Here is a 26,389-nt window from a genome sequence, read left to right as displayed (position 1 = left end):
TAAATCGAGTAGGATGGTACGTGCTCATAATTCCAGCACAGCCATAACCCAGGACTTGGGAGGTGGAGGCAGGAGGATCGGAGGCTCAAGGTCATTCTCAGTTGCATAGCAAGTTCAAAGCCAAAGTGGTCCACATGAGACCCTGTCTCAAAATGTCAAGTACTCTTTGAGATTTGGCAGTTGGGCTAATAACCGAGATGGCCGCTAAGTGACCCACGTAATGACTAAGTGTTTAATAGGCACTGGGCCAGGCCCTGAGAGAGCATGGCTACCGGATATGGCCTGGCCTCCACACCACAAAGCAGTCTTTGAAGCAGGGAGGAAGGGATGACAGGAGGGACATCCTCCTGGGGACAGGAGCCTTCAGGATGGAACAGATGTGAGTGTGGGTGTTGTGGGCAAAGGAGGAGCCGGACGTGTGACTTACCTACCAACCCTGACCCCCACGGAGGAAGGGTTCAAGGCTGGGACCTCCATTGCCCAAAGCTAAACCAACTCCATTCTTCTCAACGTACAAAATGCTCCTCAGAGGAATGAGATAACACCCACCAGGAAGTGTGGGTAGGAGCTTGGCTCCCGTTACCCAAGTCCATGTTTGTTTCTTTCAGGGGAGGCTGAAGGGGAGAAAACAGCGATCAGGGTTATTTCCAATGCCAGGCTTAGTCATACTTGCTCCAGAGTGTAGGATCACAAACTCAGCGAGGGTTTGCCCACTCCTGGGCAGCCCGTAGTCTGCACACCTCTCAGAGCGAGGTCAGGCCCCTCTTCTTTGTATAAGCCCTGGGAGGCTGGCAGGGCCTTGGCAATGACCATGGCAAACCTGCTGTGTCTATAGCAACCTTCCCCACTGAGAAAAGAGCGGCCAAGTAGGACTCTTTTATTCTCTTTTACTATTATTTTTTTAAGGCCATGTGTGAAAACCGTTGCAGTGATAGAAACTGTAATGCAGAGCTAAGCCCCAACTCACGCACGCTCCCGGGGAACTCAGCCTAGTCAGCCTCTCTTCTGCTTGCTGTTGCTCCACGAACATGCAAGCAGAGATGAGCACCGTACGATCCGATGGTGGATGCATCACATACAGATGGGGGTGGAAGGTCAAAGCAGCACAGGTCCCACAGCGCTTCAGCACCACACATACATACACACACACACCACACACACCGCACACACACGCCAAATACTTGTAAAGGGCAGGGGGCAACTTAAGGGAGTTGGTTCTCAGCTCATCAGGGTTGGTGGCAAGTACCTTTACCCAGTGAGCCACCTTGCTGGCCCGTTGCTTTCCTCGTGTTCCACAAAGGTCAGGCGAGGGTGTCAGATCCTCTGGAAGAGTTACAGGAGCTCGTGAGTCATCAAATATGGATGCTGAGAACTGAACTCAGGTCCTCTCCCCGGCCACCGAGTACTCTTAACTGCTAAGGCTTCTCACCAGCTCTTTTTGAATGGGGCCTGGCTGATATCCACCTGGGTGTGCATGAGAGAGACGGCTCCAAACCAGAAGACCCCGGTTCGATTCCCGGTACCCACGTGGTGGCTCACAATTGTCCAGTTCCAGGGGATCCGACACCCTCACACAGGCATACACGCAGACAAAACACCAACGTAGATAAAATGAAAATAAATCTTTTTAATTTTTTTTTTTAAAAGTTGCCCCAGAGAAACCTATTAAGCGGATAAACAGGTCAGTCTCGCTCTGGCTCCAATGTGACTTAGTAGAGGCCACTTGTCACTGAGGGCGTCTGCTCTGTCCCTGTGCAGTAGCCCCCGAGGCCGTGGGATGCCATTCTGCTCTCATTCCGCGTTCTCACTTTCTTTCGCAGGCTATCCTGATCACATGGACAAAGCGGTTCAAAGCCAGTGGTGTGGAAGGGACAGATGTGGTCAAGCTGCTGAATAAAGCCATTAAGAAGCGAGGGGTAATTTCTCTTAGGTTGTGCAGATTCGGGTATGGGACAGTCTCCATCTTAAAATAGCGTACCACTCATGCTGCCAGGAGGGGAGGGACACGGAAGTTTTGTGTTCTGAACACCCTGACAGGGAACAAGTGAGAATCCCAGCCCAGGGCAGCAAGTCAGATGTGAAGTCTCAGAAGAGCCACAGGTGGCCGGCAGCAGAGAGACCCTCCAGGGGTAACCTGCGGGGATTAGAGCACTGGATGCTGCTTTCCTCCTGCGCTTGTGGAATTTCCAGCTGCGCTCTGGAGGCTTGCAGAGGAATGTAGGTAGCTCCGCAAGAAAAACACACTCCCCAAAGAATCCCGAGCCAGATAATTAAGGGGACCTTGCAGTTTCCATGGCGTAATCACTGATCTCTAATCTAGTTAATTGAGTCCTGGCTGTAGTGAAGCCAGCGCCACCCACTAGCTTGGTAGCGTGTGAGAATTGAAGCATGCCTGCCAAGCTTATCTCTGAGGTTGGGATTTCTGCACCCATGTGGGAGCTGATGGTGACATTCTCTTCATTGGTCCCCAGGACTATGACGCTAACATTGTGGCTGTGGTGAATGACACAGTGGGGACCATGATGACCTGCGGCTACGATGACCAACAGTGTGAAGTTGGCCTGATCATTGGTAGGTGTCCCCTGAGCTCCGTCCTTTGTGCAGCCCATGAGGTCCCCTCCCCTTCCATGTGTGGTCACGACTTCCCACCTTGTTTCTCCCAGGTACTGGCACCAATGCTTGCTACATGGAGGAGCTGCGACACATTGACCTGGTGGAAGGCGATGAGGGGAGGATGTGCATTAACACGGAATGGGGAGCCTTTGGGGATGACGGGTCCCTGGAAGACATCCGCACCGAGTTTGACAGAGAGTTAGACCGGGGGTCCCTCAACCCTGGGAAGCAGTTGTGAGTAGACTTGGAGAGATAGCTTTGTGTTAAGAACCCTAACTGCTCTTCCAGAGGACCTAAGTTCAATTCCCAATGCTCACACGGCAGCTCCAAACCATCTATAACTCCAGTTCCAGGAGATGTGCACATGGTTCTGACCTCCACAGCGCCAAACACACACATGGTACACAGACATACAGGCAGGCAAAGATCTCCATACATATCAAGTCATAGAATAATTGACAATGTTAAATAACATACTTTCTGTTTAATCCCCTTATGATTGGGACTAGCGATGTGGCTCGGTTGGTAGAGTGCCTGCCAGGCATGCACGAGGCCCTGGGCTCCATCCTTAGTGTGCCATAAACTGGTGCGGTGATACATGTCTATAGTCCCCTCATCAGGAGGGATAGAAGAGGATCATAAGTTCAAGGTCATCCTATGCTATATAGTATGCTCAAAGACAGCCGAGGCTACGTGAGACTCCCCATCTCAAATGAATTTATAAATAGCTTTGGAAGTGCCAGACACAGGCAAGGTCATAAGCACAAAGTAGCCAGATTTCATGGTCATGACCTGTGTGAACACGGGTCCTCTGTAGAGGAAACTAAGGCCTAGATGTGCAGTGGCAACCGAATTGAGAGGAATCTGGTTGTCGGGCTCTGCTTGCCTTCTGCCAGCTCAGGGATTCCAGCCTAGACTCGGCAGGGCTCCTACCACAGGAACCCCGGGCAGTGGCTGAAGAGCCAGGTCATGGAGCTTTCCGCTCTCTTCCACTCTCTGGAGTTGGGCCGGCCAGCCTGGGCCTGTCAGGGACAGGGAACAATGAAGACTGTGTTTGGAAGGGAACCGTGTGCTGTACCGACAGGCTGGGCTGGATGCTCGAGGGCCCGGCAGCATCTTTGGCTGTTGGATGGCTCTGACTGGAACAAATTGTTTTGCTGTGTCACTGCCAGCCCTGGGGGTGCCAGCCAGCCACCCTCAAGAGGAGGTCTCTGGTTTGCTTGGCTTAGGGGTTCCTTCCAATCTGACTCAAATATGGTATCAAACCCCAGAAGCCCCCGGGGTCCTCAGACTGAGTCTTCAGCTTGGCTTGTGCTGTTTCCATCCAGACTCCCCTAAGGTGCTCTGACCAGAATCAGACCTCACACCACATTCACTGTAAGACTAGCCCATTCCTGAATTTGGCCAGAGCAGTGGGGTGAACTGATTGGCCTTCAGCTACCCAAAGCCCGCCTCTGGCTGTTAGAGTGGGACCAGTGGGGAAGGAGTGTGCCTTCCTCAACAGCAAAGCCTGATCCCTAGTGGGCAAAGGATGCTGTGAGGGGCTGGGGATGCAGCAAGGCTGGCAGTGTTTGCATAACATGCACACAGCCCTGAGTCAGAACCCCAGTACCGTATAAGCCAGACCTCATAGCACACGCCTATAATCCCAGGCCTCCTGGAGACAGGAGACTCAGAAAGCCAAGGTCATCCTTTGCTACAGATCAAACTTGAGGCCAGCCTGATTTCATGAGAATGTGTCTCAAAAACAACAAAACAAAACAAATAAAAAACCCGAAACCATCAGACATAGAGACAGACATCTGTTGATCTCAGCTACTTACTAGTTCCAGGTCTCAGCTCCTGCACCCAGAAAATAAAGATTTATGGCTCCAGGGCTGAGTAGTCTGAGTTCCAAACCCAGATCTGCTGTTGCTGTTCTTCCATGAATAGGGTATATTGACTTCTCTGAACTTCAGCTTCTCCAGGGTAGGGTGACGCTCAGGCCCCCACGTTAGTGCACTGAGGGCCTCCAGCCTCATCATCAAGCACCAAGGCTGTGATCAGCAGATGCACAGGGGCAGGGAGATGGTTCAGCAGTTAGGAGTATATACCGCTCTTGCAGAGGACCGGAGTTCAGGTTCCAGGATCCATCATGTCAGACAGCTCAAAACCACCCTTTGTGAGCGCATATACTCTGGCACACAGACAACATATACACAACACTAATTAATTTTTAAAACAAAGGTACAAGTAATCTCTTTCCTCATGGAGAGTAGCTTCCCCCATCTTACAAAAAAAAAGACATTTTTTTCCTTCTTCTATAGTACAAATTCTATTTTTATTTTATTTTTATTTTTTGAGACAGGGTTTCTCAGTGTAGCCTTGTCTGTCCTGGAACTTTCTCTGTAGACCAGGCTGGCCTCGAACTCACAGAGCTCCACCTGCCTCTGCCTCTGCCTTCCAAGTGCTGGGATTAAAGGCATGTGCCACCACTGCCTGGCTAAATTCTAATTGGTCTTAATAATAAAATCTTGGAGTCAGCCATCAGGGTGAAAGCTGAAGGGTCAGAGAAGCAGAGCAGCCAGCCACTAGAGTTCTTACCTCTACCAATGCTCAGACCAAAGGGACGATCCTGTCCTCAGACTGACTGCTTCAGAGTGCACTCAGCTCCTGTCCCTTCCCTCTTCACCCAGCCATATCACTCCTGTCTCCACCTCCCTAGTGCTGGGATTAAAGGCATAGGATCCCAAGTGCTGGGATCACCTTTGTGTGAGCTCTGTTTCTCTTTTAGATTGGGTCAATTTCCTATAGCTCAGGGTGGCCTTGAACTAACAGAGATCCATCTGCCTCTGTCCTGGGATTAAAGGTGTGTGCCAGCACTGCAGGTGGCTATCTCTGCACTCTGATCTTTAGGCAAGATTTATTTGTTAAAGCACAAACAAAATATCACTACACACTCTTCTGAGCTGGGCACTTCCTGGCTACCTCCATCCCGGAAGGCTCTGTGGTATAGTAGGAATGACGGTCCCATGAAAGTACGTCTTGCGGTTGTGTAAGAGATGATCCTTTCGTTTGTGTGGCGCCCCTCTTACCTGCCCCCCTAATCTAAGTCCTAACAGTTCCCTACCTCCAGGCAGCCTTCCTCGCCTGTCCCGCCCTGCAGCATCCTGTCCTCCTGGGTGGCCACCCTGTCTAGAATCAGGTCTGTTATTGAACCACACCAGTGACCTTGCCTACCACAGAGCCTGGGAGCTTGAGAGAGGCAGTAGGTCCCTTCTGCTTTTCCGCTGTCACCTCCTTGAGTTCTGACCCTGGCGACAGAAGAGAGGGAACTTAGATACCTATGGGATTCCCTCCTGCAGGTTCGAGAAGATGGTGAGCGGCATGTACATGGGGGAGCTGGTCCGGCTGATCCTGGTGAAGATGGCCAAGGAAGGCCTCCTGTTTGAGGGGCGCATCACTCCGGAGCTGCTCACCAGGGGCAAGTTCAACACTAGTGACGTGTCAGCCATTGAGAAGTAGGTACCATTTGGGGGCTTAGGAGTAAGGCAGGGGCCGCTAACTCTTGAGACTAAGTGTCGGGGACAGCTTCTCCCCAAACACCAGGCTATCTGGATCAATCTCCCCTCACCCTCAGGAGACGACCTAACTGGCTGGTTTATCCACACAATCTTTCTGCTAAGGTCTTTAAAAAAACAACAGCCGAGGGGCCTAGAGAGATGACTCAGCAGGCTCAGTCCCCAGCACCCACATGGCAGCTCACAGGTACCTGTTTCCAGGGATCCAACTTCTGGCCTCCGCAGGCACCGGGCATGCATGTGGTGCACCAGAAAAACCACAGACGTAAAAAGAAATAAGTCTTTAAAAAGAAAAAAAAAGAAATAACTTAGTACCAGTGTTTTATGGATAATTTTCTTGTGTGGTTTCAAAAACCACGCCCTCCTCACTCTTACACAAACACACCACACACACACTATAAACACACCGCACACTTGCCCACTACATATCCACACACACACCCTGTGTAAGATTCTAATCAATGAAGCCGATGATCCTAGTGTTGGGCAAGGGACTGACCAAAGCTGGGCCTGGATTCTTGGAATTCCCTCTTGGTATATATCATGACCTTTCCCAAATTGTGTTCTGTGGAACCTAGAGGCGTCCGGTCAATGACTGGATAGCTCTGTGGCGTATTCATTAATTAGGGTACTAATGAACCTGATCACTTCCCCCAAACTTCTTTTTGAGCTCAAACTGCCTCCCTGCTTCCGTATGTTCTCAGAGAATGCCTGTGGACAGCCATGTTCCCTAAAATTCAAATCTAAGAGCTACTGGTTAATAGATATATAAAAGGAGAAAGTCCAGGCAGCATCCTGCCCTCTGCCCTTTGACATCCCATGGGATGCTCAGAATCCACCGTGTTGACTGTTAGGCACAGGCCTGCCTGAAGTCTGAGAGACTCACAGTGTGGTGCAGCTCAGGACCCCCAAGCCTAAAGGGCTCGTGTGCCGTGCGTAGCTTCTGTGTTCCTCCGGGTCCAGGAGGCCATCGGCAAGACGCGAAGCAGCTTGCTGCTCCGTGTCATCTGTCCCCACATGAGTTAGTTACCTGCAGTGTGCCCTCACTGTTCCTAGGAAATTCACATCATGCCAGCGGAGCTTTGCTTTGGCTCCGACAGTGTGAACATAGCTGTCTCTGTGGTTAAAGAAAGAGGCCATCAGGTGGACGAGCGCTTTCCTGGACTCTCACTCTTGGCCTGAGCCTGTGTTGGGGGTTTGTCATGGGGTTCTCTTTCGGACCCGGTCCTGAGATTCTGTGTGCACACTGTAACTTAATTTCAGAGTCACTGGCAAAGTTCAGAAGTGCCTGCCTCATTTAACTCACCTTGGCCTGTTACTGCCATTGGGTCTTCGGTTACTGAGAACCAAAACTACAAAGGGGGGGGGGCGGCGGGAATAGAGAGATTTTTTTTCTTTTTTCGGTTTTTCGAGACAGGGTTTCTCTGCAGCTTTTAGAGCCTGTCCTGGAGCTAGCTCTTGTAGACCAGGCTGGTCTTGAACTCACAGAGATCCTCCTGCCTCTGCCTCCCGAGTGCTTAAAGGCGTGTGCCACCACCGCCCGGCATTAGATTTTTTAAAACTAACCTGAAACCAACAAAAGATATACAAAACATGTATGCAGAAAATTAGAATTTTACAGAAAACATCGGGACATACGAGTACTAACTCCCGGGCGGAAACTGCTCTTTCTCTCCACTTGCTCACGGCTGTGTGTGTGGTCTCCCCTCTCTGAGGCCTGGTATGATGTAGTGCTTCCACCAGCCAGATCTTTCTTAGGCAAGCGCACCCATCCCAGGTGTTTCACAGTGCCAGTGCCTTCCCCAGCTTTGCCTCCCAACTCTGGTGCTTGCTCTCCACAGCCTGGCATGGTCCCGAACTCACGAAGTTTGGCCTCTCACCTCACAGGAATAAGGAAGGCATTCAAAATGCCAAGGAAATCTTAACCCGCTTGGGAGTGGAGCCGTCTGATGATGATTGTGTCTCGGTCCAGCACGTATGCACTATCGTCTCCTTCCGTTCAGCCAACCTCGTGGCTGCCACGCTCGGGGCCATCTTGAACCGCCTGCGTGACAACAAGGGCACAGCCAGGCTTCGGACCACAGTCGGTGTGGATGGTTCTCTCTACAAGACACACCCACAGTGAGTCCAGCCTATGTTGTATTTATTTGTTAGTTCCCCCGTCTGAGACCAGGGCCCTTCCAAGAGGGCAGACTGTGCACCCACCAAGGGTATGGTTCGGGAAGATAAGACAGTGGGGAGTGCCTATTTCTGGGAAATTGGGCTAGGAGTTGCTCACGCGGGATGTCCCACCCTTGGTGTCTTCTCATGTGTTGTTCCTGCTGTCTACTTCTGAGTCTTTCACTTCCCAAGGTGAGATAGAGTTTTCTCTAGACAGGAATGTGAGGTGTCGTGTGTCCGCAGCCTGGCTGCATTTTATCCAGAGGGACGGCATCCCCATTAGAACTGGAACTTGAGGCCGGGGTGGCACACGCCTTTAGTTCCAGCACTTGGGAGGCAGAGGCAGGCGGATCTCTTTGAGTCTGAGACCAGCACATAAGCAAAGACTAACTTGCAGCAGGTGTTCCTCATTTCACAATTACTAGAAACTTGAGACCGTTTAAGAAGTTTGAGCGAAGAGAAAAATCATTCTTAATCCGTTCCTTGGAGGCTATGACCGCTGGTATTTTGGGGAAACGGCTTTTCCTGTTTCCTTTGGCAGGCAGCCTTCCGTACAGCGTGACACAGTTCTGTGTTTCACGCTGGCCTAAGCTTTTCTTCTAGGGAGGAGGGGGAAGAGCTGAGTGGAAATAAAAACAAGAGGGGTGACTGAGGCTCCGCGCTAGTTCCTTCTGTCAGCTCCTCACTAAGCCCGTTTATTTCTCAGCACTCCACCTTCAGGGGCTGGTCTCCGTTGTGTCCAAGGTCAATACTGGCTCAAGGTCACTTGCCCTGGCGGCAGCAGTGCTCACTCCCCCCCCCCCCCATTTCTCAGATTGAAGCCCTTGCCTTTGGCCCCTGTGACACTTTTAATACAGCGGAGGAAAGCACTCTCCCTCCTTTTACTTTTTATCGTTTGAAGCAAAGTCTTTCTATGTAGCCCAGGCTGGTCTGGAGGTAGTGGCAGGCCTTCTGCTTCACACAAGATGGTATGGGCCCTTGAATTTTTTTTTTATATAGGTTATAAAACTCTATTATAAAATAATGAGATCTTCCCTTTGGTTGTTGTCATCGTTATAAGCAGTTTTGGATAATCTCCCTTTCCGTGTGTGTGTGTGTGTGTGTGTACACGTGTGCGTGTGCGCGCGCACATGCATGTTACACATTTCTATAGTGTGTGCCTAAGGAAAGTAGTAGAGAGAATGGAGTCAGCGTGCTGACTGGAGAGTTACCAGACCTCCCGACAGGTAGCTTGGTCTGACTGTGGCGGCACACCCACTTCCACCTTTTCCCTCAGGTATTCCCGGCGTTTCCACAAGACCCTGAGGCGCCTGGTGCCTGACTGCGATGTGCGTTTCCTCCTCTCAGAGAGCGGCAGTGGCAAGGGGGCTGCCATGGTGACCGCAGTGGCCTACCGCCTGGCCGAGCAGCACCGGCAGATTGAGGAAACCCTGGCCCACTTCCGCCTCTCCAAGCAGAACCTGATGGAGGTGAAGAACAGGATGCGGGCAGAGATGGAGATGGGGCTGAGGAAGGAGACACACAGCAAGGCTACCGTCAAGATGCTGCCTTCTTTTGTCCGGAGCATCCCGGATGGGACTGGTGAGGGCTTGTTGGGACAAGAACCAGGGGGTTGGATAGAGGACATTTTGGACCCTCCCAAGGATGGTTTTGCTCTGGTAATGCCCAATAAGACAAGAGCTGGAATTTTACCCATCCCAGTGTGTGTGTGTGTGTGTGTGTGTGTGTGTGTGTGTGTGCACACTCTGGAGTTTGAAGCCAGCCTCAGCTACATTGTGAGTGAATTTGGGGCCAGCCTCAGCTACATGAGACAGACTAATAGAATAATTCACACACTCCTCTTCTTTTCAATAGTAGCAGGGTATGTGTGAGGGAGATGGGTCTGGGGCTTTGCATCCTTGGACAGGTTGGAGAAGCATCCTGCCCCTCACTGCCGCTACTTCTGAGGAAAGATTTTTGAGTGGATCCTCAGAATAATAACTGTCTGGGGTAGAAAAAAAAATCTTAGAGCTAAGTTACTTATTGCTTAAATTTGTAAACCACTCTCACACTTAGTGGCATAGATCAACTACCACTCACTAGTGACCACAGGCAATTCTGCTCATCCAGGCCAGGTTCTGCTGGTCTCTGCTGAGGGTCAGCTGAGAGGCCAGCCTCAGTCTTTTCTGGATACCCAGGGCCAGCGTGGCTAGCGTGGCTTTTCCACCAGTGGGCTACTGCACTCTACCAAGGGGTCGAAGCAGTGTCTGGAAGCCAAGGCTAGGACCCCAGAACCCCAAAAGAAGAGAAATAGGTTCCTCCTTTTTTCAGTGGCAAGACACTGAAATAGCATGCACCCACATTGCAAAGAGGGAAGGGGAAGGCTGTGGCCATTTCCAGTTGCATACATTGATACAGATTATGCATGTTTTGATATGAGGGTCCTAAAGTCAAGATACTGTTGTGGGGTTTTTAAGTAACCCTGGTGAAGTTTAGCTATTGTGACCAATAGTTCCCTCCCAGGGCCACCCTTCTGTTACCAGCCCAGCTTGTCACTCAGAGTCCAGCTCTCCTTTGAGCCCGTGCTGGATATCACAGGGAACATTCATCGCAGCCCCGGGAATGCAGGATGGGGGCAGTTGCGGGGAGCGGGGCAGCAGCCACCAAGCCGCACATAGCCATCTGTGGCTTTCTCTGTGTTTTTCCCTGTGACAGAGAATGGTGACTTCCTGGCCTTGGATCTCGGAGGAACAAATTTCCGCGTCCTGCTGGTAAAGATCCGTAGCGGGAAAAAGAGGACGGTGGAAATGCATAACAAGATCTACTCCATTCCCGTGGACATCATGCAGGGCACCGGGGAAGAGGTAAGAGGCACACATGCCTGTCGAGGGTCCATCACACACCTGGCCAATGGCATTGGTGGTCACGAGCTAACCCATACCTGCCACGTGACGCTGTAGCTGTCCCTGTGGCCCTAAAGCATCAAGTTTTTTGTGTTATGCCTTGCCCATGATTCTAGGATGCAAAGTTCCTAGAGAAAGGGGCTCTACGTGTGTGCGCATGCAAGCGTGTGTGCGTGCTAAAACTGAGAAACCAGAGAGCCTTGCTAACCCATTTCTTCTCTCTTAAAGCTGTTTGACCACATTGTCTCCTGCATCTCCGACTTCCTGGACTACATGGGGATCAAAGGCCCCCGGATGCCTCTGGGCTTTACCTTCTCATTTCCCTGCAAGCAGACGAGTTTGGATTGTGTGAGTCTCTTTCCTGTGCACAGTGGACCTCTGACAGTGCTGATTTCATGTGGTTAGGGCTTTCTCTGACCTCAGTGCTATCCTTAGATGTCAGAGACGGTCTTATATGTCTCATGGGTCACCTAAGACTGCTCTTCTGTCATTGTTGAAAGGAGCCATCCTGTCAGGTGATACTGATGCACGCCTTTTATCCCAACACTCGGGAGGCAGAAGCAGGCAGATCTCTGGGTTTGAGGCTAGCCTGGTCTACAGAGCAAGTTCCAGGACAGCCAGAGCTATCCTGTCTTGAAAAACCAAAAAAAAAAAAAAAAAAAAAAAGGAGGAGGGGAACCTTTGGGGCCTCCAGGCACAAAGAACCGTGCCCTTTTCTGTTTTCCTGTGTCCTTGGCTGTCACCTTTGTTGTGGAACTTTGCACACCTCCTAAGTAGCTCACTAACTCCTTCTTTCCTTCCTCCCCAACCCCACTTCTTTTCCTCCCTGCTCCTTTACCCCAGGCTGGCTGCCAACTTGGTTGTGAAGTCGCATAGCCTTTGATCTCACCACCGCCACCTCCTAGGCCCTGGCGTCACAGGCGTGCGCCACCACACCTGATTCATGTGTACTGGCATGGCACCCAAAGCTTTGCCCATGCTAGGCAAGCACTCTGCCAGCTAGCCTCATCCTCAGCCCCTAGTGGCTTTCCTTTCGGCTGGTTGTATGGCAAGGAGCTGGATGCCCATAGGCCCTGGCACAGTTCGCTGTTAGAACAGACGTTTGTGTAAATGCCTGAGAAAGCGAGGGGGTGAAATGGGTCCCAGACAGGGCTAGGGTGTGGGGATAGGTGACAAACCCAAGACAAAACCCAAGACAAAAGTCTCACTCCGTACCTGTGGCTCCTCCCAACACTTCTCGCCCCGCCCTCTCCCTCCCTGGGGCTGAGCCCTTCAAACTCGGCCTTTTTAGCTACACCAGGCCTCTCTTTTTGGTTGACGCCTACTTTCTTGCTTCCCCTCCCCCTCCTCTCACGTCTAATCTGCCAGCCATGTTCAGCCCGGACTCTTCCCTCGGCCTGCCTTCTCCCTTATATCTGCCGTGAAAATCATCTCCCTCCTTAGGGGTCCTGACCTCCTCCTATTTCATTCTTTCCTTCAGTTACCGTTTCCGTCCTTAGTGATCTATACCAGTGCCAGAGTCAGAACCGTGTGCCAGCGCTCGGCTGAGCAGGAAGGGCCACGGGTGGGTGGACGTATTGGGGACAGAGGGATAAGATTATGCGGGATCCCTGAGGGAGGAACAACCAACTTGTCTAGAAGATCTGTAGGCAGCCCTTCATGGCACAAGTGGAGACATGGCCAGGAGAGGCCCCAGGTGATGGTTTAAGGCGTGATTGGCAGTGCTGGGAGAGCTAAGGAAGGTGATGTCATCAGGTCATGGTGCTGACTTTTTTTTTTTTTTTTTTTTTTTGAGGCAGGGTCTTATGTTGCCCAGGCTGGCCTCAGATTCCTTGTGAGGCCAAGAATGGCTTAGAATTTCTAATCCTCCTGCCTCTATCTCCCATGTGCTGGCATTATGAGTGTGTATCATCACACCTGGTTTTTACAGTGCCCAGATCAAAGCTAGGGCTTTGTACGTGCTAGGCAATCACTCTGCCAGCTGAGCGACATCTCTAGCCCTAAACTTTTGTCATTGCAGTTTTCAGAGGTCTGTAGCTCAGGCTAGCCCAGAACTTATGTACCCTAGACTGCTCTTGAACTAAAGGATAGTATGTTTGCTTCAGCCACTCAAGTACTGAGATTCTAGGTGTGGGCTACCACGTCTGTCAGGATGATTCTACTGTTACCACCCACTCCTGTAGTGCACGCGCGCACACACACACACACACACACACACACACACAGAACGCTTTTTCTTAGAAGCGTATAACTATAGTTTTGCTTTCCTTCCGTTACACGGTCAGCAACCAACCTTACGTGCCTCTGTTTCTCCATCTGTGAGGTGGGATGGAGGGGGCCAGCCCACAGGCTCTCACTCATACTTTATTAGATTGAGTGTGATGTCCTGGCATCTAGACACAGCCACCGAGGTTATTGCCGGGGAGGGAGGTTACTCACCCAGGCTCTTCTGCTGCTTCTCCTGTAGGGAATCTTGATCACCTGGACAAAGGGTTTCAAGGCCAGCGACTGTGTGGGTCACGATGTGGTCACTTTACTGAAGGATGCCATAAAGAGGAGAGAGGTAATTAAAATATTTTTAAAATAATTTTTTTTGCCTTAGGAGAGTTTATAAAAATTAAGCTTGCTTCTTTGTGAAGAATTGGACCACCATAGAAGCATGTAATTAGGGAATGGTAGGTGTCCCCAGTCACTGCCAGCTTTGTATTGTTAAGGATAATATGGGAGCTGGAAAGAGCCTGCCACCAAGTCTGACGACCTGAGTGTGGTTCCAAGAAACCACACGATGGAGAATTAACTTCCGTGGTTTATCCTTTGATCTACACACATGTGCTGTGGTGTATGTGTGTGCCTGTGCGTGCGCACACAATAAAGAAATGTGAGGTTGGAGAGATGGCTCAGTGGTTAAGAGCACTGGCTGCTCTTCCAGAGGTCCCGAGTTCAATTCCCAGCAACCACATAGTGACTCACACCCATCTATAATGAGATCTAGTGCCCTCTTCTGGCATGCAGGTGTACATGCAGGCAGAATGCTGTATTTATACATAATAAATATTTTTTTAAAAAAAGAAATGTAGCCGGGCGGTGGTGGCACACGCCTTTAATCCCAGCACTCGGGAGGCAGAGGCAGGCGGATCTCTGTGAGTTCGAGGCCAGCCTGGTCTACAAGAGCTAGTTCCAGGACAGGCTCTAAAAAAGCTGCAGAGAAACCCTGTCTTGAAAAAACCAGAAAAAGAAAAAAGAAAAAAAAAAAAAAGAAATGTGGAAAGGATGATATACTCAAAGAGGGGTAAAGTCTTGGAAAGAGAGAAGCAGTTCCTAAGAGAAGAGCCCATACAGCCAGGTACTGTGGAGTTCCCGAGCAGCACATGTGAACACCCTTAGAAGACATTGCTACTCTGTGTCAAAGTACAGACCACAGTCAAGAAATCAGCCCTCGTTCCCAGCAGCATCCAGTCCACAGCATGAACTAGCAGGATTCAAGCTGGCCCTTCCCTAGACCCATGTCCCTTTCTTTTCAAAGGAATTTGACCTGGATGTAGTGGCTGTGGTCAATGACACGGTGGGCACCATGATGACCTGTGCCTATGAGGAGCCCACTTGTGAAATTGGACTCATCGTAGGTAAGTGTCCCGAAGGTTGTCTCTTCTCCAGGAAGGAGACACTGGCTTTTCCTGGTTTGTAGAGATCCAGCAGCTCATTTGTTAGTTGGAGACAGTTGATCTGTTGGTCCCATTTATTTACTATTCTATATTGGAGGAAGGCTGCAGGGTTCCATTCCCAACATCCCATAATGCTGCCGCACATCAATTATGATTGAACTGTCAGTGAACTCTCCAGGAAAGAGGCCACAAAAACAAAAACAACAAAAAGAAACCCTTATGTGTCCTGGGTAGATGGAGTAGGGTGTCTGGAACCAGCCTGTCTGTAAGAGCCCCGTGCTGCAGGCTCACAGGCTGAAAAGGAAGCAGAGACCATCTTCGCTCCTGACCATGGTCTAGCTGGAAAGAGCAAGTGTGATTTTAGACATCATTCGCCATCAATAGTCACTGTCCAAATGGCCCCAGGCCTGCAGTTTGTTGCCTTGTGTTCCAAACATGGCAGAGACCCAGGCCTCAATAGCATGAAACTGTATGTGTGTCCATGTGATGTATGGATAGCAGGAATGCATGTACCCCACAGTGCACGTATGGGGGTCCAAGGACAACCTGGAGTATTGGTCCTTGCTTCCACCTTGTTTGAGATGGAGTCTCTCCTTTGCCTCCTATCGTGCTATACAGGTAATAGAATTATAGCCACACACTGTCGTGCTGGGTGTTTACATGAGTTCTGGGGATTTGAACTCAGCTCCTTTTGCTTGCTCGGCAAATGCTGCTCCCACTGAGCTGTCTCCCTAGCCCGAGAACATTAAATTCCTGAAGCACTCTGAGTAGGGTGAAAAAATCCTTTAACCTAGCATTAGGGGACGCTAGAAAAATGAAGTGCCCCATTTTCATTCTTGCTGGTATACTAAAACAAAATCAACGTAGGGGAGAAAGGGTTCATTTTCGCTCCCAATTCCAGGTTAGAAACAGGCAAGAACCTGGAACAGCTAGCCACATCCTATGCATAGAGTAGAGAGAAGTGAAAGCACAGGCTTGCATGCTTGTGCTCAACTTGACTTCCCACTTCTTATCCAGTTCAGGACCCCTGCCTAGGGGATGGTGCTGCCCGCAGTGGGCTGGGTCTTCCATATCAACCCAGTGCTGACACTCCCTCATTAATACTGTTTTCCCAGCTGATTCTAGGCTGTTGTTGCCTTGGCAATTAAAGTAAACTATTGCACCTCCCCCAACACTTCCTTAGTCGCCAACATCCGCAAACACTACTTACTACTTGGATAGCATGAAATGTCACCCGGTCTCAGGATCATTTCCAGTGTCTGGAGGTTGGGATGGGGCTCGCAGGTTGCCCTCTGTGCCAAGAAAGCTTTCATATCAATTATTAGTCACTTCATGTGACTGCTGTGAAAACAGAAAGTCAGGCAGCAGGTCCAAGTGGAAGGCGTTTCTGCCCTGAGACTTCATTTATCCCTTCCTTTGGCAAAGCTTTCTCCACCCAGCCTTGCCCAGCCTTGTGCCTGTTAATGGGCTTAGGTGGGACCTGCAAAGCCAGAGTGACTAGGCATATTTTCTCCCAGGCCTGGCCTCACCTTCCTGCCTGGGAGCAAAAGTCTGTCCAGGTCGGCACAGTGCTATCAGGTTCTGGTGCCAGGATTCAGGCGTTCTTTCTTGTCACCATCCAGAGATCTCTTTGCTCAGAATTCTCATGGCCAAGAATACAGTTTATGTATCTTGGCTTTCTTTGCATCTTCTATTTCTGGGACTTTTTTTTTTTTCTCTCTCGCTCTCCTTTTATACTTTGGGTAGAAGGGAATTGAGAAAACAGTAACAATCCATTGTCAGGAGGAGCGTCTTGGGAATTCTGCTTAAGTTTTTCAGAGGGTTTATGCCTTTGGTCTGGCCAGAGAGGTGGGGGAGGGGAGCATACCTTGAATGAGGCGAAAGCTGCCCGCATCCCTGAGGGCTTTGCTATGCTAAGTGCAGTAGGCAGCTGCATCACCAGGAACCTCACTCCAGAACCCTTGAGTCAAGACTGAGTGAAAAGGAGGACATGACCACTCCAGGGTATGGTTGAGGAGAAGGTTTTTTAATGTAGGTATGAGGAAGAGTTCAGCCAGAGGCATCTGGAAGAGTCCAGACTGACCGTGGTCAGCAGGATAGACCAGGCTGTGAGAGGAGAGAGGTGGGGGGAGGAGCAGGAGAGAAAGGACCAAGAGAGCACATGGGAACCAGGAGGCCAAGAGAGGAACCAGGAACCAAAAGAGCACAGGGACAAAATGGCTAAATTATAAAGGAAAGGAAAGCTGGGGGAGGGGAGCCCAGGCTTAGGGTAGGGTGCAGGGTGAGAAGTGTGGAAGGAGCCACTGGTACTGGATGAGTACCAGTTTGCTTTGAAACCTACCAAAGATCTTCATGAGCATGGCCGAAGCTTCTGTAGGAAGGTCTCCTTGCCTGAGAACCCGGTCTGTGCAGTAAGACAATGACCTCCGGACCATCAGCCTGAGGCCGTGACATTAAAACTACCGACAGGGCTAGCCGCGTGAACCTCAGTGGGCAAGGCACCTGCCACCATGCCTGATAGACTGAGTCTGATCCCCAGGTTCACTCCACAAGAGAACCAGAGAAATGACTCCTGCAAGTTGAACTCTGACTCCACGCATGCGCGGGCTCGGAAGGAACACGCACAGTATATAAAAATAACCAAGTGCTCTGAAAGTTTGTTTACATAGCCCCTTGTGGGCTAAAACTGCAACTTCTGCTCCGCTCCCTGGGTCCTGGGGGGTACCAAGACAGACATGCTCTAGGGAGTTCAAGAGTGGAAACCGGAGGCTTCTGAGCCCTGGGAATCATACACCGCCCAGAGGGATGTTCCTTGTCTCAGATCAGCAGATATTCTATGAGGTCTGTGTCCCCCTGTTTTTGCATCAACTTGACACAAGCTAGAGTCGTCAGAGAGGAGGGAGCCTCACTGAGACAACGTCCCCATAAGATCAGGCTGTAGGCAAACCTGTAGGGCATTTTCTTAATCAGTGATTGGTAGAGGAGGGCCCAGCCCATTGTAGGTGGGACCATCCCTGGGCTGGTGGCCCTGGTTTCTGTGAGAAAGCAGGCTGAGAAAGCCAGTGAACAGTACCCCTCCATGGCCTCTGCATCAGCCCCTGCTTCCAGGTTCCTGTCCTGTTTTGAGCGCCTGTCCTTACTTCCCTCAGTGATGAGCTAAAATGAACCCTCTCTTCCTAAGGCTGCTTTGGTCATAGTGTTTCAATAGTGACCCTAATCAAGACAATCTGTGATACCAGCCAGGCAAAGAACTGTTGCGTAGAAAGCTGGGATGCAACCCCCAGCGCTCAGGTGTTGGTTGACTAGGTGTAGTTCCTGACCACCCTGTATGAGAAAAGACAAGGGAATGGGTGAGGTGGGAAAGTAGATAGTCCTCTGTCCACTTGCTGTGTGCGCACAAGCCTGGTATGCATACCTATGAATTATAGGGCTGTGTGTGAGTGTGTGTGTTCCCCCATCTAAATAGTGCCTGAACTCCCACTAGCCATACATTCCTTTGTTGTAAGAGCACCTACCAACACACCTACGGTCCTGTCTGAACAGGTGAGGCTTTAGGTAAATAAGGTAAACTAATCAACGTTTGGTGTCATGGGAGGTGATGGTGGACACATGAGGATTGCCGCAAGTTCAAGGCCAGCCTGGTCAACGGAGTGCCAGGCCAATCAGGATTACACTAGAAAATAAAGATGCTTGCTCATTTTCAAAAAAAAAAAAAACAAAAACAAAAACAAAAAACATATGGGCAGTGGTCGTGCAGGCCTTCTAATCCCAGCACTCAGGAGGCAGAGGCAGGCGGATCTCTGAGTTCGAGGCCAGCCTGGTCTATAAAAACTAGTGTGTCTCTGTGTGTGTATATACATATACATATATATTAGTATATCCTTTATATAAAATATTTCATGAGTATATGAATGAATATATACTTTATATTATAATATACATTGGAAATATTTTATATATATTACACACACATGCTGAGGGCTGGGGATGTGGCTCAGTTGGCAGAGCGCAACTGAGTGCACCCAGCCCCCTTCCTCTAAGGCTCGGGGAGGAGGCAGAAAACTGTAAGAGCCAAAGGTGGTTGGCTGCTGTAGAAACAGTCTTTTGTACTCATGAACTCTGAGGCTCTGACTGCAGGCATCAGACCTGTGCAAGATTAAGGCAGACAAAAATCCCAACACTGGTGGGGTGGGTGTCATGAATTCCACCTCTTGCTGCGGAGCTGTTAGCAGTCAGTGTGCGAGGAGGGAGGCTTAGTTTTTCTTCAGAGTTGGGTCCCTGATGGGTTCTCAGTGCTCTGCAGATGGTCCCACCCTAATGCACATGCAGGCAGCACTAACTGGGTTCTGTGGGGTTTTTTTTGGGGGGGGCACGTGAAGTTGGGAGGGAAAAGTGGTGGAGGGTGGGGGGAGGAAATGGGGATAATTCATTTAAATATATTCATATATTAATATTAATTTAAAAAGTTTTAAGTAGCTCTTACCTGACGTCGGAGCTCCAGGTCCGAAGACCCCTTGGCACGGGCCCCATCGTTGACCTTTGCCCCTGTGTTTTAGGGACTGGCAGCAATGCCTGCTACATGGAGGAGATGCGGAACATAGAGATGGTGGAGGGGAACCAGGGGCAGATGTGCATCAACATGGAGTGGGGTGCCTTTGGCGACAACGGATGTCTGGATGACATCAGGACAGACTTTGACAGAGTGGTGGACGAGTATTCATTAAACGCTGGGAAGCAAAGGTAATCAGCCTGCGGAGCAGCTCTGCTCATGCGTGGTGATGAGGTGGTCCGCGTTCTGTTGCTGGAGGAAGTGTTTCTAGATGGAGGAGTCTGTGCAGAGGCTTGGAAAGCCATCCCTCTGGTATTATACTAACCTTGGTTTTTTTTTTGATTCTTGGCATAGTGCAGGATTATTCCCAGGAGTGATGGTGACAGCAGACACACCGCCTCATTTGCCCTTTGCGGGGGTCTCAAAGAGTTTAGCCAAGCCCTGCTGTTGCTTCCCTAGGGTGGACGAGGTAGATGCCCTTCCAACTGCAAACTCCTGCGCCCCCTAGTGACTGCTCCAAGTTGGCAGCGCAGCGTCCACCCAGAAATGAAGTGACCAAGAATCAGGATATTCAATGGCCTAGCCAGAACAGACTTGTCAAAGTCGTGTTCTTTGGAAAATAAATTAGCTCCAGTTTAACCTGAAAGTGTTATGGCCCACCAACTTTCCTCCACTTTGGGCTTAATCTATATTTTGGTTGATGGCAAAACCATCCAAGATCAAAACAAAACAAAGAACTTTCTTTTTGTCCATTTAAGAATTAGCAGTTTGAAGCCGGGCGGTGGTGGCGCACGCCTTTAATCCCAGCACTCGGGAGGCAGAGGCAGGCGGATCTCTGTGAGTTCGAGACCAACCTGGTCTACAAGAGCTAGTTCCAGGACAGGCTCCAAAGCCACAGAGAAACCCTGTCTCGAAAAAACCAAAAAAAAAAAAAAAAAAAAAGAATTAGCAGTTTGCTTAGTCTAAAACTGCCCTCAAATGCTTTGCTGAGGGCCTTACGGAGACACCCACTCCCTGTCTTCTCAGGGCCATCTCTGTGGAGGAAGGGAGCCCGTGTGCGAGAGAGCACCTGGAATAGCGGGAGCCAGTGTGGCTCTCTGGGGTGTGGCTTGTGGTTAAGAGCTGAGCAGGATGGGGCCAGACAAAGACTAGGTGGTCACTGGGAGGGAGGCCACCTAGCAGTTTTCTGTGACTGCTGAAGGCATCGATGTGGGGAGGCTAGAGGGCTTTCTAGGCCCCTCTCTGCCTGTGTGGGGACACAGGGCAGGCATGTGACTGGTCAGACGCTGGACCGCAGGGGAAGTGGCCCCTGCTCAGCGCCCCGCCCCCTCCACTGGACCGCAGGTGGAGTGGCCCCTGCTCAGCGCCACTCCTCCCCCTTGACTCAGGTTTGAGAAGATGATTAGTGGGATGTACCTGGGTGAGATCGTCCGTAACATCCTCATCGACTTCACCAAGAAAGGCTTCCTCTTCCGGGGACAGATCTCCGAGCCACTCAAGACGCGAGGCATCTTTGAGACCAAGTTTCTCTCTCAGATCGAGAGGTGAGGAGAGAGGGGTTCTTCCTACCATTTTGCTTTCTGCTTCTCTGAATCGGACTTTTCTGGGTGCCTCGTGGAAGCAGAGTCCTACGGTGGGAATGCATTTCTAAGGCCTGAGTAATATGTCATTGCGCATAGCTATCACATTTTGTTTTCCCGCTTCTACTACCTGGCAGCTTGGGTTGTTTCCACCTTTTCACTTATCTGAATAACGCTGTGAACACGGGGGGAGTCAATATTTATTTGGTCCTTTTATGTCTCTCACGAATATACTTACAAGGGGACTTGCTAGACCCTATGGTAATTCCATTTTAAATTTCCTGAGGAACTACCATATTGATTTTCAAAATGGCCACTCTATTTGACATTCCCAGCATCCTTACTCAAAGTTAACAGAACTGGTAAGCAAATGAGAAGAACAAGGAGACAAACAGCTTTGAGGAAAAAACATTTGCTCTGTATGTGACCAGAGGCAGAGGCATGGCATGAGGTGGGGCTGGGGGGCAGACCCCAAAGTTGTGATCCCGAGACCTGCCCTTGACTGTGAGCCTCATTCCCTCCTCTTTAAAATGGGAACGATGAAAGCTGGGTGTAATGGCGCGGGCCAGAGGGTCAGGGGTTCGAGGCCAAACTCAGCTACATAGTGGATTTGGGGCCAGCCTAGGCTAACTGAGATTCTGTCTCAAGTGCAGAGAACAATAGTGATTGTATCCATGTGCATATAAAACACATGCCCTGTAAGTCCTTGGGAAAGGGTGGCCATTCTTATTTCAGCTCTTCAGTTTCCTGAAAGGAAAGCAAACCTTGCGACGCACTAGGTAGTTAGTGTGGCCACTAAGTGCAGGAACAAAGGCCACCTTGCTAAGAGAAGAATGCAAATTAAGCCAGTGTGGTAAGAAATGACATCTTAAAAAAAAATGACTTTGTGTGTGACGGAGTGTGCCGTGTCACAGCAGACGCACATGGCAGTCAGAGGACTTCAGTAGCTTCTTCCCTCCCTCCACCTTGCTTTTGAGGGGGCGGCTCTCTTGTTTCAGGCTGGTCTCCCATCTTGCTGTGGGGTGCTCCCAGCTTTTGAGGTGGGTTCTGGAGTCAATTTTGGTTCATTAGGCCTTCATACCCAGTGCTTTACTCTTGGGTCACCTCACAGCCCTGATACTGTTGCTAGGAAAGTGACCTTTTCTAGGACTGAGGTAGGGAGATGGTGATAGCCCCAAATTCACTCTGTAGCTGAGTTTGGCCTCGAACCCCTGACCCTGGGCTACGCTCTATCTTAAGAAAGAGGAGGGTAAAAAAAATCTAAGAATGTGAATAGCAGTTTCTCGATATTCATATTTCAAGGTTTTTTCATATTTTATAGTTTAGCATGTAGTACTTTTGAACTCATTAGAAGAAAAGTTCTCCACCTTCCTAATGCTGAGACCCTTTAATACAGCTCCTCATATTGTGGTGAGCCCAGCCATAGAATTATTTTGTTGCTACTTTGTAACTGTAATTTTGCTGTTATGAATCGTAATGCCAAGACCTGTATTTTCCAATGGTCTTAGGCAACCCCCGTGAAGGGTCATGCAACCACCAAAGGGATCTTGAGCCACAGGTTGAGGACCGCTGGTTTAAAGAGATGAGGTAGAGAGGTGGCCACTGGTTGAGAGCATGGGCTGCTTTTGCAGAGGACCTGACGAGCTAGTCAGGCTGCTCACAGCCACCTGTCACGCCGGTTCCAGGGAACTTGACGGCTGTGGCTGCTATGGGCACCCATGACTCGTGTACATACTTACGCAATTTTAAGTTGAGGGCTGAAGACACAGCCTGGACTTAAGAAGGCTTGTGGCTCTTCTGGAGGCCCACAGTGTGATCTCAGCCTGTGCAGTTAGGCAGCTCACAGCATCCTGCAGCTCCAGATCCAGAGAATCCGACACCCTCTCCCGGCCTCTGTGGGCTCTGGCCGCCATGGCATAGACATAGATGCATCTACCTACAAATATATATTCCTTACATTTAAAAAGCTAACCGGAAAGGGAACACCCCCCCCCCCCCAATGATGTCATCTACAGCCCAGCAGAGTGCTTCGGACTGGTCCTTTGCTCCAAGGGGTCCCTGGGGGCATGCTCCATCCAACTCACTGGCTCTCGTCTTCCACAGCGACCGGTTAGCGCTGCTCCAGGTACGGGCCATCCTTCAGCAGCTGGGTCTGAACAGCACGTGTGACGACAGTATCCTGGTCAAGACTGTGTGTGGGGTGGTGTCCAAGAGGGCCGCTCAGCTATGTGGTGCCGGCATGGCCGCCGTGGTAGAGAAGATCAGGGAGAACAGAGGACTAGACCATCTGAACGTGACCGTGGGAGTAGATGGGACGCTCTACAAGCTTCATCCGCAGTGAGTGTGGCGCCTCCCGGGATGGATGGGGAGGGCCTCCTGGCCGGCAAGTTCCGTCAGGGGAATGCAAGAGCCAGAGACGACGAGTGACCCCAGTGTCTGAAGGGAGTTTGGGGAGCCAGAGAAGGGCTTCACTGGGCCAGCTCACGGGCATGGTATTCCCTGCTTCTCTTGGGCCCTCTGAGGGTGTGTGTGTGTGTGTTGTGAGAGAGAGAGAGAGAGAGAGATTGGCTTACTGTGATTGGTAAGAGGGCATTCAGAACCAGGGAGGTGACCTGTTATCTGGTTCACCAGTCAGTGTAGGCCAGGGCTCTGCTGTGGGAAGGGAACCTTTTCATTAGAGTAGTGAACCTGCTCTTGAACCCACTGTATGTTCCAAAGTTGGGGGTCTCAGGAGCAGACCCCAGCATGTCTGGACAGAGCCCTCTCTGTATTAGACAGGGATCTATAGAGGAGCAGAACTGGAGAGGATGAATCTCCATTAAAAATATATTTATCGGGGCTGGAGAGATGGCTCAGTGGTTAAGAGCACTGACTGCTCTTCCAGAGGTCCTGAGTTCAATTCCCAGCTACCACATGGTGGCTCACAACCATCTGTACCGAGATCTGGCGCCCTCTGCTGGCGTGCAGGCATACATCAAGGCAGAATGTTGTATACTTAATAAATAAATCTTAAAAAAAAAAAGTAGGTTTATCAGAGTGGCTTACAGACTTGGGATAGACTAGGAAGCAATGGCTACCTCCCAACAGAAAGAAAGGCCACATATCCGGAGGAGGCTGGACATCTTAGCTGGTCTTCAGTCCACGTCGCAATCCTGAATACCAGTGAAGGAATGCCTCAGCAACTAGATAGATGGGCTTGCCAGTGAGGGCGACTAGGCACAAAGCAAAACTTTCCTTCCATGTCCTTTTATGTAGGCTGTCACCAGAAGGTGTGGCCTACATTTAGGATGGATTGTCCCCCCTCCAATAATCCAATCAAGGAAAATCTCAGATGCTTGGGTTTTAGTTAATTCTAGATGTAGTCAGGTTGACAACCAAGACTAGCCATCACCTAACTGGACGGGGGTTCCCAACCTTCCTAATGCCCACAGTCTTAGCAGCTATCCAGTGGGCGTGTGACAGTTCACAGAGTGCTTGCCTAGCATGCGAGCAGCTCTGGATTCCATGCCCAGTACATCATAAACCAGGCCGCTGAAGGATCTTGAGGCTGCCTTGGACTGCCACACCTCAACGATTCTAGCATCAAGTATGGACACTCCTCACAGGTGTCAACAGAGGAGCCTTAGCCTGACTCATGTTTAGCACAGAGTGCTAGCCTCAAGGGTCACCTCCCTTTATGGGGGCTGCTTTCTCCTGCTGAAGGTACCGGTTGCCAGCTCTGGAGATGAGTTCAGAGTCTTAGGCTGCATGTTTCCAAGCTCCAGAAACTCTCAGGTCCCCTAAGACCACCAAGGTCTTGGGTGGGGCTGGGTTACAAGTTGCTGAGTCTGAGATCTGTATTTATTTATCCATTCCTCCCTGTTGGGGACTCTGATGGCACAGCTGATCATAAGCCTGCATCTCTCCAGCCCCTCTCAACCATGCCTGTTTTTTGTTGTAGAATTTCTCTGTTGTATATTTTTAAGACAGTCTCCTGTAGCTTAGGTTGACCTAAAACTTAATGTATAGCTGAGGTTAACCTTGGATTTGTAATCTTTCTGGCCTCCACCTCCCCAGTGCTGGGAATCAGATTCAAGGCCTGGGCCTCCCTGAATGCTAGACAAGGCACTCCACCACCTGAGGGAAGCGGGTTTGCAGCTCAGCCACAGCTGACCCTCTCTCCCGTTTTCCCGTCTTCTCAGCTTCTCCAGAATCATGCACCAAACTGTGAAGGAACTGTCACCAAAGTGTACCGTGTCCTTCCTCCTGTCTGAAGACGGCAGTGGCAAGGGGGCCGCCCTTATCACAGCTGTGGGCGTGCGGCTCAGAGGAGAGGCTACGACCGCCTAAGAGCCAGGATCCTCCCAGCCCCAGCCCGCCACCCTTCCAGCACTCCTGTCTAGAACCGATGACCCCCGTTCCACCCAGCAAGCCCTGCTGGGAGACCCAGCGCCGGAGCCCACAATGCCGCCAAGGGAGGAAGGGGACCATGGTAACGGAGCTCATTATAGAATACCACACAGTGTGTGAGCTGTTGATCTCTCGCCTGGACCCCTCGACCCCCACCCTGCCACTCTGCATGTATCAAGTTCGACCTGGCCCGTGCTTTGCCCATGCGTGAATGTAGTGGCACCAAGTCTACGGCAGACATCCAGCCAGGAAAGAGTCCCCCTCTCGGACCCACCTTCTGGTGGGCCTTTCAAGCCGGTCCTTGGAGTCTCCTCCCCACCCTGTGTGAAGTGTATTATCACCAGCAGACACTGCCGGGGAGTCCTGCCCACAGGGGCATGGCCTGAAAGGGTGAGCGTGGAGCGTGATGCTGCTGTCTCCTTCCCCTCCCAGCACCTGCTGCAGCCTGCCATTCCGTCTGGATGTATCGATGCCACTGAATTGTTGTGTCCGTGGAACCAGTCCTAGCCACGTTATGACAGTCTTGCATTTTGTTTGTCTTGTGGTGGTGGGGGGGTAGGTGGGCAGTCCTGTGGGAAAACATCTTGTCTCCATCTTGATGGAAGGAACCAACCCACACGACGACGCCATCACTGGAATCTCCCATTGCTTTAGTGAGCCTTGTTGTACGACTAGTAAACTTTGTACCGACTCAAAAACCCTGGAGTGCTGCTTCTTGTTGGGGAGAGGATCTTAGGATATGGTTACAGCTACGCTGGGAGTTTTTATGAGAAAGTTCAAAAGCATCACAGGTGTGCCTATAATCCCAGCACTTGGGAGGTGAGGGCAGGAGTTCGAGGCCCCTGTTGGATAGTTTCAGGTCAGTCTGTCCTACATGACATTCATCTCAAATGAATCAATAAAAAAAAAAGTCTCCAGCCCTGGGAGTTAGTTCAGACAAGGGCTTCTCTCCTTCAAAATGTCACAGAAGCAGCCTCTGGCCTGGTCTCTCAGG

General features: G+C 50.5%; 1 protein-coding gene across 1 annotated transcript in view; it reads left to right on the top strand.

Moving 5' to 3' along the window:
* Nucleotides 1-25,952, top strand: part of Hk1 (hexokinase 1) — a 67,624-nt gene extending 41,672 nt beyond the window's left edge. Inside the window, exons 5-18 of the mRNA XM_038342174.2 lie at nucleotides 1,821-1,916; nucleotides 2,472-2,571; nucleotides 2,664-2,847; nucleotides 5,958-6,113; nucleotides 8,061-8,294; nucleotides 9,610-9,914; nucleotides 11,028-11,176; nucleotides 11,444-11,563; nucleotides 13,683-13,778; nucleotides 14,739-14,838; nucleotides 19,434-19,617; nucleotides 20,815-20,970; nucleotides 23,110-23,343; nucleotides 25,188-25,952. Of these exons, the coding sequence (XP_038198102.1) occupies nucleotides 1,821-1,916; nucleotides 2,472-2,571; nucleotides 2,664-2,847; nucleotides 5,958-6,113; nucleotides 8,061-8,294; nucleotides 9,610-9,914; nucleotides 11,028-11,176; nucleotides 11,444-11,563; nucleotides 13,683-13,778; nucleotides 14,739-14,838; nucleotides 19,434-19,617; nucleotides 20,815-20,970; nucleotides 23,110-23,343; nucleotides 25,188-25,335 (2,262 nt within the window). The 3' untranslated portion in view covers nucleotides 25,336-25,952. The remainder of the gene's footprint in view (nucleotides 1-1,820; nucleotides 1,917-2,471; nucleotides 2,572-2,663; nucleotides 2,848-5,957; nucleotides 6,114-8,060; nucleotides 8,295-9,609; nucleotides 9,915-11,027; nucleotides 11,177-11,443; nucleotides 11,564-13,682; nucleotides 13,779-14,738; nucleotides 14,839-19,433; nucleotides 19,618-20,814; nucleotides 20,971-23,109; nucleotides 23,344-25,187) is intronic.
* Nucleotides 25,953-26,389: the final 437 nt, after the last annotated feature.

Source organism: Arvicola amphibius, chromosome 9 (assembly GCF_903992535.2).
Source record: "Arvicola amphibius chromosome 9, mArvAmp1.2, whole genome shotgun sequence".
Lineage (NCBI taxonomy): Eukaryota > Metazoa > Chordata > Mammalia > Rodentia > Cricetidae > Arvicola > Arvicola amphibius.
Note: the sequence above shows the minus strand (reverse complement) of the source record. Positions and strands in the feature narration are given on the sequence as shown.